We start from the raw sequence: 13,999 nt of genomic DNA on the forward strand, positions 1-13,999 counted from the left end.
CCATAAACATTTTGTAAAAAAATTCCATCAGGCTGTTCAGCCACCTCATTTATTAGCATATACATCCTGGATCCCGAAACAAGGGGACAATTTTTAAATGATGAACAAAAGCAATTAGCGAAAAACTGTCTTTCTAAACATCCAGAATTTCTGTCAGATGTTATGGCATTCAAAATTTTCGATCCTGAATATTTTCCAAAATCAATGATGCTTGACACTGTTATTCAACAGTTTTCATCAAAAAACAGTGGAAAATTATGGCAAAAAAATTTTAAAAAATTCCAAGTTTCCTCAAAATTTCTGTTAATTATTTTTTCTTTACACTCAGCACCAGCATTCTCTGTCTCTATCGAAAGAACTTTCGGCTTGGTGTAGAGTAAACTACAAAATAGATTAGGAATAGATAAAGCTACAGAACTAGTAACAGTGTATCACCATCTAAGAGAGAAATGTAAACACTTTGAATCTGCTATATGATAATAATAATAAATAAAAAAAATGGATCTTTTTTTTAGTTAACCCTTAACATCTGCTGACAATTTTTAACTATTTGGGGAAAGCTTATCACCAATAAAAAACAGTTAAAAATTAAAATATTACTTTAAAGATTTTTTAAATATTATTTTCAAGATTTCAGTTGAATATAATTTATTTTGTTTCTTTTAATCCTGTTTAAAAATTTTGAAAACAAATGAGAAAACATTTTCTATTTAGTGATACATTAAACAACAATTAACAAATTTAAAGCTTTATTTTCTGGTTTTAAAAAAATAAGCTAAAACTTTTTATGTATGTTTTTTTATAATTTTAAGATTAATTTTTTTTTGAAATTATAGAGTTAAAATTTATCTAAGAATGCAGTATTTTTTTCTAAGGCTAAATATTTGAAAAATAGGACCAGTAACTAATACTCTTTATAATTATACGTAATTTTAGTTTCACTTTCTATTAATCGTATTATAAACACATGAGGGACCATTAAATATTTATTCCAGTTTTATTTTATTAAAGGTAAAAATCAGTTGAAATTTTAGTTTTTACTGATTTATTGATTATAAATTTATAATATATAAATTTATAATATATATATATATATATATAAATTTATATATACAACAAACTAAAACAAAAAGATTAATAAACTTGTTCCTTTTATATTACTGTTGCATTTATATTTTATAGTGCTTCAGTTAAAAATTGTGAAACGTTATGTATTTAAGAATAAAGATTTAAACATGTATTAGTGATAGTTCATTCTTTAAACTTATTTCAATTTTAATATATATATTTTATATAAGCTTTTTTGGATTTATTTCTATTTTTAAGCTTAAACAGCAGTGTTTAATAAATAAAAATATTTTCACATTAAGTAGTTTATGAGCACTAAATGAGAAAACCCAATTTCCCCCGGGTTTTTTCAAACACTGTTTTAAGGGGATATTATAATCCACTGTTAGGCGTCAAGTTCAAAATTTTATTTTTGAATGATGTGTGTAAGTCAAATATTAGTTAAAAATTAAATGTTCCATGTTTGGATCATAGGCATTTTAAGTATTCTATTTTTAACATATCAAATTATTCAATGAATTATGTTAAGTGCGTCTCATTCAGTTGATATTATGATGCGTATTCAAGACATATAATGATGTTTGACATAAATTTGCAGGTAACTGATAACAGAGTGATGGTGACAGAATACTCAGAAAGTAATTAATATTATATAGGCACTCTTTCATACTCAGTGTTTTTCTCTTTCGATTAAATTCTAACTGTTAAAAATAAATTCTTTTTGATAAATGGTGATGGCCTTCTAGGGATTGGTATACTTTTTTGTGTTATTTGAGTATGATAAATCTGTTCCCAAAATTGGTAAAAAAATTAGAAATTGTTTGTTTTTTGGTTACGATATTACATAGTGTACATAGTATTAATGGTGTTTTGTACTTATGTCATTTATCCTTTTTTCCCTTAAATTTTCTTTCAATAAGTCTTAAAGTGGTTTACCTTTTTTTAGTTTAACATCACTAGATGCTGAATTTATGAAGCGCTTAGATAAAATAGTCAATATAGTTCCTGTTATAGCCAAAGCTGATACTCTTACTGTTGATGAAAGGATAACATTTAAGCAAAGAGTAAGTTTAGTTTCCCTGTACTCAAAATAACTAATACTTTTTTTTTTTGCTTGATACATTCTTCTCAACATACATACAATAAATATAATAATTATTATTTTTTTTGTTTACTTTTTTTTATTTTCAAAGACATTGAGAAACTATGTCAATCTATTAAAAGCAGTATTTAGTTTAGGAAGCTTTTCTTTGTGTGTAGGTATAGAGTAACGCCGTTGGCCACAGGGCTATTAAATATAACAAGTGGTAATTAAAAATCTGATATCAATCCTAACCTGATCATCACTTTTTTAAAACTAGAAGTTCCTCTTTTTTTTGTAAATCTGTTTACTCTTTGTAGCTTCGTTTCTAGTTCTTTTTTCTTCTTTTTTTTGTAGCCTTATAGCATAAATAGTACTATTTTTATTAACAAATCTAATATTTAGTATTTATAAAACTTGAATTCACTAAAGCTCAATTTCTTAAAGCAGAAGTATGTTTTCAACTAAATATTGAATCTTAAGTTGAGTTATAATTATTTTATTCGAATTTAAATTTGTGTAATTCACTAAAACATTTAATTTATTTGCTTTCATTTCATTTTAAAATAATAAAACAGTGTTTTTATTATTTTAAAATGAAGTTTTATATTGTACTATATAATTATAAAAGAATTAAATATTTTAGCGTATTTTACTCGTGTTTAAAAACATCTGTTTTCTTATACTAATGGAATAATTTCTATTGAGTGCATAAATCAGGGTGACCACCCACCTGGAAAACCTGGAATTATCAAGGAATTTTTTTATACTGAAAATACCTGGAAAAGTCAGGGAAATTTGGATAAAAACCTAGAAAAATCAGGGAATCTCAGAGAAAAGCTGGAATTTTTCTCTTAATTTAAATTATTTTACCATCTGTTATATCCACTTTTATTTAGACGTAAATTTATCGTAAAAAAGTTGAAATATCATCAACTAAGCAATACTTTTCTTGCATTAAAATTCTCTACATTATTACCCTGCTAAACTAGAATGCCATTTCAAACTCTTCCATGTTGGAAAATGAATGGAGAAATCTTTGACCTCTTTAAAGATTATGGGACTTAGCAGTTTAGGAAAGGCAAAAATGTGGTGGATATGGAAGAAAGGATTATGATATTTGCTTCTGTTTATAAAAGTAGAGTTTTTTTTTTTAAATCTTCTTTTAGTCCGTATGCTGAATTCATCAATTGTTCAAGTTTTTTCTGATGCTTCAGGGATACTTTTTTCTTTTAATAAAATTATTCAAAATGTTTTAGTATTTTTAACTTTATAAAATTCTCCAAAAAATAATTGGTTATGATTTAATTAGAGATTTTATATTGCACTCTTTTTCCGAAAGCTTTTGTACTCTCATCCAATGAATTATTTTTTCTCAGCAAAGGCAACCAATTGCTAATAGCAAAATTGTTACATTGATGCTGATTTTCTAGATTTCATGATTTCTTTTATTTTGATATTTCGGAAACTGTTTCTCCTTTTACCCTAAAAGCTGGCAAAAACCAAGAAATGTATAGAAAACATGTTAAATGATATATAAACTTAGAATAGAAAAGAAAATTACTTACATTTGTTTATTAGATAGAAGGAAAACAAAACTTTGTTTTTTGTTCTGCACTGTACAGGGACAGGTTTCAAGTTGAGCAACCAGATGATCAAAATTTTAAACTTAATATTAAGTAAACTAGGTATCATTTCCAAGGTAAAAAATTGAAGACTTAGAAATAATGATTTTTAACTTATAAATATCAGTTTTCAATAAGTTATAGGCTGTTAAATGAAGGGCTACATCATTTGAAATTTTCAACTATGGTAAGGGAATCTGTAACAAAGGACAGTTTGTTTTTAAAACAATTCACACTAATAATAGAAAATGGAAAGAATAATAATTAAAGTAAATTGTAACAAAACAGGTTATCTTGCACAAATATGTAGAAGCATTTCTCATTTTGATTTACAAAAAAAAACTCTCAAGATATACTTTTGATGTTTTTCGTGCGACAAAATACATAATTAATTGTACTGTGGCGCTAGGATTTAATATATAATCAAATTATTTTGTTGTTGTTTGAAGCAAGATTTGAATAAATATTTTTATGGTAAATTAATAATTATTTTTACACACCACTCAGTCAGACACCACTGCTTTTCTTTTCATTACTTTTGTTTTTATTTATTTTCATCTCTTATTTCACCTTTTCTTTATAAAATGAAGTAAAATATGAAAAAAAAAAAACAATATAAATATTCGTTCAGGTTAATTTACAATAATGTATTTCCCCTCAGTAACCTCATGAAATTTATGCAACTATGCTGTACTTTAGGTTACTTATATTATAACTTAAATTTGATCAATGAAGCTTTTATATATATTTTAAATTTTATTTTATTTATTGATTTGAGGTAAGCATCTCAGTTCTAATTTTTTTAATAACAATTTAACTTTATTTAGAACATTTTAAATCAATTAATTTGCCCCATCTTTTATGCTACAACCGGACATATGCTCTTTCTTGTTCACCGCTAGCTATGCCACTAAATAGAAGTAAAAGACATATCGGCAAATATTGTCTGCTACAAAAAGATAATTTAATTTTATGCAGGCAATAAATGAAGCTATTATCATTTTTCCTCTGCCCAGAAAATTTTTTTTATTGGCTAATAATACAGTAAAAAAAAAAAAAATTTTTTTTTCCTTCTAATGTACAATAATTTATGTTCAATAAATTATGATCATATTTTTCAATAGAATTTTTTTATTTTATATAAAAATAATAACTTTTTTCAACATTTCTTCCCATATTTTTTTCAAAAATAAAAAAATAAGTTTTTTATTCCATGATTTTTAAAATGATTAAATTTAAAGAAATATTACTTTAATGTGAATTTTATTTATATTTGTTGTTAATATATTAGATTGATGTTAATGTATTACATTGTTGTTAATATATTACATTGTTATTAATATACATTGCATAGTTAAAATGAGTGATTTTGCAACTAACTTTTATAAGATGGAAAATGATATAAAACATATTAATCCGACCATTCCAACGGGAAATAGAAGACAATTTAAATTTAAAGAAGCTATTTAATTGAAAATTTATATTTTTAGCAGTAAGATTAAAATTAAAGTAATTTTAAGTCACTATAATGATTATTATTAACTTAAATTTCTATTTGATTTAAGAAATTTACATCTAACACTGAAGTAAAAAATTTCAAATAAATTATGTATCATATTTCACATGCAACTGCATAGAATTTTATATTCAAATGTCAGCTTCAAAATTCAGACAAGTTTACATTTAAATTACTAACAAATTCACAGAGTTAACACAATTTGTAAATTAGTAATCATTTTTTTTCTTTCGTGCAATTTACATCCCACAGCAACAATTGAATCCATTTGATTTGAATTTATAATAATCAGTTTTTATAAAACAAATTGTTTTTTGATAAGCTATGATACACTAAATATTTAATGTAAAAATTTGATGATTATAAACTTTTGTTTCTTAAGATAGTTTTTCTAAGAAATTATTGTTCATTTTTTTTTCCAACGCCATGGAATTGCCCAGATGTAGAAACAAAAATAATTAAATCATCTAAACTAGGAAACCAGATGTTAAATTGGATTTCTTAATATATTCTAATAAGAGAGAAAGAATAAAATTTAAAGAATTTTATCCAGTTTTTTTTTCTTCCATAGAATATGCAACAAGAAATTTGACTATTTTTCCTTTGCTGAATATCTCTTAAATACTGAATATCTCTTAAAATAATAGTGCTAATTCGAAACAAATAACATTATTTAAGCATTTGACTTATGATATTGGTTTAAAGAAAATTATTTCAATGAATTTTAAAAAGGGCACTGTTTGAATAAAATACAGTATAAAATGGCTCTATATTGAAATGTAAATAAATATAAAAAACTTTTTGGTTTCTAATCACCTGGAATTATTTTCTTTTGCTTAATAAAAATATATTAAACAATGCTTTTCAAGGTTGTTTTGGGTCATTGCTATTTGGTACACTTTGTGCACAAACTATTTAACATTTTTTAAAAAAAAAATTCATTAAAAGCATTATTTTCTGCAAGCTAAACATATTATTTTTATTTCCTCCAGATCTATTAAGGATGATATAACATTTTAACTGGAATACTACACTATTATATTGACTACTACACTAATATTAGCACTTTTCTTGTACCTATACTACACTTTAGCAACGAAAAAAAACCACACTGACCTGGAAATTTTAAGATTTTTACTGGATAACTTGGAACAATCAGGGAAATTTGAAACCTGATTTGAGTGGCCACCCTGATAAATAAATAACATCATCCAACTATTTTTACAGAAAATATGTTTTCTCATCACAATAACATATTGTTTACTAATATAAACTTTAGTTTTTTTTTGTAAATTGTATTTGAAATCTAATGTTAATTATAAAGCTATGCCTCTTTTTAAACTTATTTATGTTTAATGAAGCTATACTTTTTTTTCTATTTATTTTGGAATAATAACTTCAAGATAATATTACAGATTAAAGCAGATCTTGAAAAGAATGGCATAAATATTTATCCCATAACTGAACTCGAAGAGGAACCAGATGACATCATTTCAAATAATAAAATAAGAGTGAGTATTATTTACAACTATTAGTTGTGTAATCAGCTGTTATGTTATACAAAAAAGTTTCAAATGATATGTAAAGTACAAATTTAGTTTTGTGTTATGTACAAGCTTCTGTTCATACTCCCCCCCCCTTTTTAAAAAAAATAAAAAAAATTAGCTATATAGTACAGGGTTGGCATGGTTAAAACCAAATGGTTTTTTCCCTAAGAATAATTTAAAATTGCATTTTTATTTATCTATTTATAATTATATGTTTCAAATTGTTTGATGTTGTAAATAACTTCAACTTTCAACCTAACAACTCAACTAATTTCAGCAGCATACCTACTTTTGTTTTGTGTAGATGTAGAATTGATTAATGTTAATATTTCAGAACAAAAATGTCCATATCTGGTGGTAGAAGAAAAGATTTAATTTGGTTATGTTTTGATGAAATAAAAAATGATAAAAGGAAAGGATGCAGGGCTATATGTAAAAAATTTAATGTCATCAGGGGTCGATCTGACAGACCCCTGATGACAATCATCCTAGCTTTGGAAATTTTGTTAATAAAAAAATAATAGTAATAATTGCTATATAGTCAATACATATTTGAATAGGCAGCATAAGATAACAAATGTAACTAAAAAGTACCACAACCTTTCTAGGACGTTTTGTCTTCTTCTGTAGAACTCCAGTTCGTTTTATAAAATTTTATTTAAGAAATTTCAGTATAGGATTATCAATAATAGGATTATCAATATAATAATAGGATTATCAATACATTTAAAATATTATATTTGAAAAAATATTATAAAGCTGCAATGTAGGTAGTCAGAGAGATATGGTTGATTCTTATTTGAATAATGAAACCAAGTGATTGGTGATTCAAGGGAAATTTTTTTACCTTTCATTTCTCCATTATTTTAATGAAAGAAAAGATGTGGAAAATTAATTGGAAAAAAATCTTATAATATGACATTTTCGTGTGGTGTATTTGGATGTAAAAAAGCTTTACTTTTAAACAATCATATGAGTAAATATAGGAAAGTAAGAAAACAATTTAAACACAAAGATATAAAAATGTGAATTATTAAAACATCAACCTGGTTTAAACCAAACAAACCTGTTTTAAACCAAACAAAACTGGTTTAAACAAAAAAAAACTGTTTTTTTTGTTTTCCCCCCAAAAACCTGGTTTTTTACCAACCCTGATATAGTATTTGTAGAACTCATTTTGAAGTTTTGAACTCATTCTTTTTTATTTTTATGACATTTACAAATCTTTGATACTAAAATTGTGCATTGAAAAAAAAAAAAAAGAAAATCATTTTCACAAAAGTGTTGCATTTTTCAAATGAATCATCATCATCATAGTTGGCCAGACAACCCATTGTGGGCCAATGCCTTCCTCAGAAGATTTCTCCATAATGACTTCTGATTTATCTTTGATCTCCAATTCTTTTCATTAATTGCAAGAAAATCGGACCCAACCGAGTCAGCCCATCTTAAATGCAGACTTCCCCGCTTTCTTGTTCCAATTGGTTTAAAAAGCAGCATCTTTTTTATTATATTGTCTGAATCTCCTTCTCCAGTTATTGTTTTCATTTACACCACCAGGCAAAATCTTTCTCTCAAATATAGCGATACAATTTTCCTCCAGTTATGTCATTGTCCAAGCCTCAGAAGCCTATGTCAAGGCTGGCCTGACAAGAGTTTTGTAGATTAAGAACTTAGTTTTTCTAGAAAGAAACCTACATTTTTTTTCAAATGAATACTTGTCTTAAAAGAATAATTTTTTATTTTCAAAGATGAAAATTTTAATTTTTATTTAGAGTGGCAAAATTTTTTTTGTACATGAGAAAACAAGCATAATTTTTTTTCTTCAAAAGTTCAAAATTGTCCCGAAATAGCTTCTATATCATTAATATCAGGTAAACAATGCATGTCATTACTTATTGATGTTTAGTTTCAGGAAATGATACCATTTGTTGTAATGAATCCCTAATAATTTAACATTATAATTACTCGTTAATTATACATAATACTTATTAATGAGTTTTTTCAGGAAAACATACAAATTGTTGTTACGAATCCCTAATATTTTAACATTATAATTTCTTATTAATGAATTTCTTTCAGGAAATGATACCATTTGCTGTTGTTGGTAGCAACATCCAGCATCAGATCAATGGACGCACAATTTATGGTAGAAAAACACAGTGGGGCACTGTTGAGGTTGAAAACAGAGCTCACTGCGAGTTTCCAGATCTTAGGGATATGTTAATTCGGTGAGTTCAATTGATTTAACAACTTCATTACAGTTTAAAATTTCAGATACAATCTTGTTTCTGTCGGGCATTTTAGAATTTCATTTGAATCAGCTAATTTTTTCGTTATTTATTTGTTTTTTTTCCCTAACATTATAGCTTAAAACTAATCTTGGGAAGCTGTGTCCTTGTATAAAATAATGATTATTAGTAAACAATAGTATGTTTTTGTTACTGTTTTTAGTTTGTAACAGTTATTCATGCTTATCAGGTTAATTTTTGCCCATTAATAGCCTGCCTTTTCTTTCTAGTTTAAATACCCTGAGAGTAATTTATTGGCTGTTTCTTGTTACTTGTTATAAAAATTTATTTTTCAAAAAAAGTTTTTCACTTCGAATTGAAAGTTGCAGCTTTCTGCTGTTCGTTCATAAAATATTAGCGATCTAATACTTACTGTAAATGAAAGACATAAATTTATGTGAGCACTTTTAAAAAGGGCTTATTTTTGATTTTCGTTTTTTAGAAGCACTTAAAGGTGCTCTTTTCATTGGGTGTTTTAAAAAAGTGCTTAATTTTCCCTTTTCCTAAGTGAGATTTTTCCTTTACCATGTTGATTTTCGCTACGAATTATGCCGAAAGACACTGTTCACATTGTTCTATTAAACGTTTTCACAATTAATTCAACCCCAGTCTATTTCGACGCAGCGTCGTCAGACCCTAGCTTATGAAAATGCCATTCGATTTACATGATTCAAAAATTTTGACAATTGTCACAAACAGTGGCAAAAGAATTTTTTTTTTAATGACATTCTGTTAAAACTAGATAAAACCGTCAATTGTCAAAAACTTTCCAACCTTGAATAATTATGATATTCTTAAAAATATTATTAGAGTGCTTGAAAAGTGCTTATTTTTGTTGAATAATTTGACAACGCGTGTAAGATAGTTTATATTTTGAGGGGCCATCCATAAATGGCGTTATACCTTTTTTAAAAAAAATTTCACTTTCGTCCCTGTTGCATATCGAACAAAAATATGTGACATTATATTACAAAAACATGAACTTGCAGCAGTTCTGAAACAAAGCACTATTTAGTAGATCATATTTCAAATTTTGTATTTCAATTTAAACCATGTGTTTGAATTATGTTTAAGAATATTAGAATGATTATATCTCTACTTAGTTTGCTGTTATTCTGCCAATTTTAAACAATTTCATACTAACAAAATTTTGTGATGTCTTCTTAAACAGAAAGATATTAGTGCTAGAGAGTTTTGTTGCAGAAAGCCTGGAAAAAATTCTGCCACTGGGATTTATATAATACACCACTTTGTTGCAACTCTTTCTTTTTTTATTATTATTATTAAGGCTTTTGAAATATTTGCAAAATTTCTAAAAACTCTGAAATCTTAACTTTTTAACTGTCAACCACTCCATCAAATATTTTGCGAAATGTATAGAATTAGGTAGCCCCTGAGTATGTGCTGTACTTTAAGCTTTTACTGTATTAGATGTATTGTAACTTATTTTTGGGCTGGGATAGTCTGGTTGGTAGGGCGCTGGACTCACGTACAGGAAAACGGGAGTTTGAATCCAGCCGGTCGACGAGTCCCCGCTTAATAAATGGCGACTGGTGTACGTTAAATCTGCCGGGTCTCAATGTCCTCACTCCGACAAAGGATACAGATTTCCATATTTTTCGCTAACCGCGATCCGGAAATCCTAGGTCCAGAAGTTTCTAGAAATCATCGATCACATTTATGTATAAAAATTCTTGTATATTTTATTAAAAAATATTAGAACGAGAATTTATACTTGCCGTCTCTTTCATTTGTAAATATTTTTTTTTTGGTAGAATAATAAATGTGATTAGAGATAAACGTAAACTTATAAATAATTATTCCTTTAAATTATGCTGCATATTATTTATTTAGAATTTAATGATTTGAAAATATCAATGATTAAAATTTATAAAGACATTAATTTTTTGAAATGCTTCATTAATGGATTTACTCAAGAAACTTTTAGGAGTTTGGTTCATACCCACCCCTGTTCAGGTCATAATTACGATCTGTGGTTGAATGAATGGGTTCGCCCTATGAAAGGGCGTGTCAGAAGTCGAATTCTTGGTCGTAGATGGCGCCACTGGATAGCAAAAACAATCGCACCCATGTTGCCTTAATAGCCTATGACCGCAACAACATAACTTATTTGTATATCATGTTAAATTAAATTATTTTCTAAGGTTTTGTTTTCTTTATTCTTTAGGACTCATATGCAAGATTTAGTTGATGTCACTAGATTAGTTCACTATGAAAACTTCAGGCATCAAAGGCTGAGATCTCGTGACCATAGACACCTGAACGGTAACATAAACGGACAAGTTGTCGATATTGAACAAATGAATGAGAGTAGCCTATAAGTCCCTTTCTATTCATCTCTCATCCATAGTAATATAGTCATTTTCAGTAACATGAATGTTGATATTACCTTCAGTGTGCCATCAGAGTAATACAGACTGTGTCACATAAATCTAGTAAATAACTATAGAAATTAAAGCAGTTGAATGTGCCATACTGTGTATGATAAAAATTAATATTTTAGCTCCGTGACATTAAACTTTTTTTTAAGTGTACTTAAATTTTTTTTTTTCCGTAATGAAATTAGAGGTAACATGGTGCATAGCGTTTTTTAAAGGTGCTTATTTTCGTTTTTTAAAAGCTATAAAACTACTTTTTTAATTGGGTGTTTTTGAAAAGTACTTAATTTTCCCTTTACAAAAATAAGTTTTTTTTCTTCAGTAACTTGTCAATTTTCGCAACGTTTTATGCAAAAGCGTCATTTTTGCATTGTTTTATTAATGGTTTCATAATTCATTCAAAGATAATGCATTTCAGTGTACTATATGGATGCATTTTGCATTTAATTTATGTATATAGTGCTTAAAAATATTTTTTGAGTGCTTGAAAAGTACTTAAATAAAGTGGGTTATTTTTTGTTTAAAGATTTGACTACACATTCTGGGTAACTACAGACTATAAAGCTTTTTGCTGATATTAGTTTCACTAAAACACAGTGCAAGTTGTTGTTTTTTTTAATGATTGACTTTGTAATATTTGGTTCATTTTTTAACTTTTTTTAAAGCTTTTATGTGTTATAAGAAAAACTGTCTGTGAAAATGTGTTACTTTGATTTAAAATAGTGAGTTGTAAATAACTATGACATGCCTACATATTATGTCTTATACTTGCTCACTTAAAATAACTCATTAAAATAAATACACCTAAACGTATAATCTAAAATAAATTTTAAATTTAATATCATTTAATTATGTTAAAATGTATTGAAAAGTACTTAAAGTGAAAAATTTTGGCTTTTTTTTTCTTCATAAATATTCCTTAAATCAGTTTTTGAAACTACTACTCTATCTGCAAAGACATTATGTGTGCGTTAAATTTGTCATGGACAAATTTGTATTATTCTGCTTGTACCCTGTATAACTTTAATCCCATCGTAAATTGTACATATATATTTTATTGATATGCTCTTTGTTTAATGTATTGGACACGGTCTTAGACTTTATTTTGCCAAAAATTACCTATTTCCACTTAAACGTAATAAATATTAAAAAAATCTTGCTGTTTGAAGGACCCAGTTTAAAGGATGTGATTATTTTTTTCCTATCAAAAACTTGAACAAGATAAATATAAATTTTTGATCTGAATGTGATTTTATTTATATAAATGCTACATTGAATTTCTGTATGTTTTAATTATCAAATCATAGTATTAAAAGAAGTGCCTGAAGAGATAAAATATTTATTTTTGAACTAATAAAAATGACATATCATTTGTCTCAATCATGGATGCATTTTCCTATGTTTCATGAACTTGTAATAGTTTATATTTTTATTGGTTTTAAATCAATGGATTTTACTGTGCCATTGTAGTTATATTTTTGATTCGACATTTATTTATTGAATCTCTTTTTGACATTTTATTTATCTCATTTATGATATTTTAAGCTATGACAGATTTACAAATATTTTAATAAGTCTCATATATGTTACAACATCTTTTAATTGTATCTGTTAGAATTCTTTTTAGAGCTTCTGCAATCAGTACTTAAAAGTTCAATTATTGGACGGGTGTGATAAAATATTTCATTGAATGTGTAAAATCTATATATTATATTTAAATCACATACTTATATCGTAAACAAGGTGACTTAGACAAGTGGCCTATGCATGTGAAAAAAACAGAAAATAAACAATGTATAATAATTTCAGTAAAGTATCGAATTTTTCCACTACTAAAGAAAGACTTATATGAAAAAAAGCAAAATTCCTAGATAAGACATATATTTTTTAAGTCATATATTTGTCATTTAATGTTCTTGTAAGAATATGTCTTCCAATCTGATTATAAATTTTAAGTTTGAGACTTTTGTCTCAATACTATTCATTGTCATTTACTTCATATTCTCAATAAATGTGTTTAATTCTTTATCTGGTTATCTCAGTTTTACTTATTTTATAATAAATTAGGTTGGTCCATAAAAAAATTAGGGTTCGTGTGTTTTGCTTAAGACCGCAGAAAAATTATTTTCATCAAATTTCACTAATACTAGTTACTGTACTGTGCCTACCACTACAAAAATAAAATTCCAATTCACTAGTATCTAAGACATGTTAACTCGATTCTATGGTGGGGTACATGTTCCTAGTTGTAGGTTGACATCGTCAATTTTCTACCACATATAAAATTCTGATCGGGGAGTACAGTAGTGTGTCTACCACTACAAAAATACAATTCCACTAGTTTATAAAACGTGTTAACTCTTATTCTATGTTGGGGTACCTTGTCATAGATGAAGGTTGACATTGTTGATAACTATCCCTGACAGTTACTTTCATGGCCAATAGATAGCGCCACTGGCTGAAAGAAATTTT

At 26.6% G+C, this 13,999-nt stretch overlaps 1 protein-coding gene across 7 annotated transcripts in view; it reads left to right on the forward strand.

Moving 5' to 3' along the window:
* Positions 1-13,555, forward strand: part of LOC107443004 (septin-9) — a 92,087-nt gene extending 78,532 nt beyond the window's left edge. For all 7 annotated transcript variants that reach the window (XM_087164641.1, XM_087164640.1, XM_087164644.1 and 4 more), the window contains 4 exons: positions 2,015-2,132; positions 6,706-6,801; positions 8,920-9,068; positions 11,317-13,555. In XM_087164641.1, the coding sequence (XP_087020767.1) occupies positions 2,015-2,132; positions 6,706-6,801; positions 8,920-9,068; positions 11,317-11,470 (517 nt within the window). In that variant the 3' untranslated portion in view covers positions 11,471-13,555. The remainder of the gene's footprint in view (positions 1-2,014; positions 2,133-6,705; positions 6,802-8,919; positions 9,069-11,316) is intronic.
* Positions 13,556-13,999: the final 444 nt, after the last annotated feature.

This window comes from Parasteatoda tepidariorum, chromosome 5 (assembly GCF_982258835.1).
Source record: "Parasteatoda tepidariorum strain Cologne lab strain chromosome 5, Ptep-v5.0, whole genome shotgun sequence".
Classification (NCBI taxonomy): domain Eukaryota; kingdom Metazoa; phylum Arthropoda; class Arachnida; order Araneae; family Theridiidae; genus Parasteatoda; species Parasteatoda tepidariorum.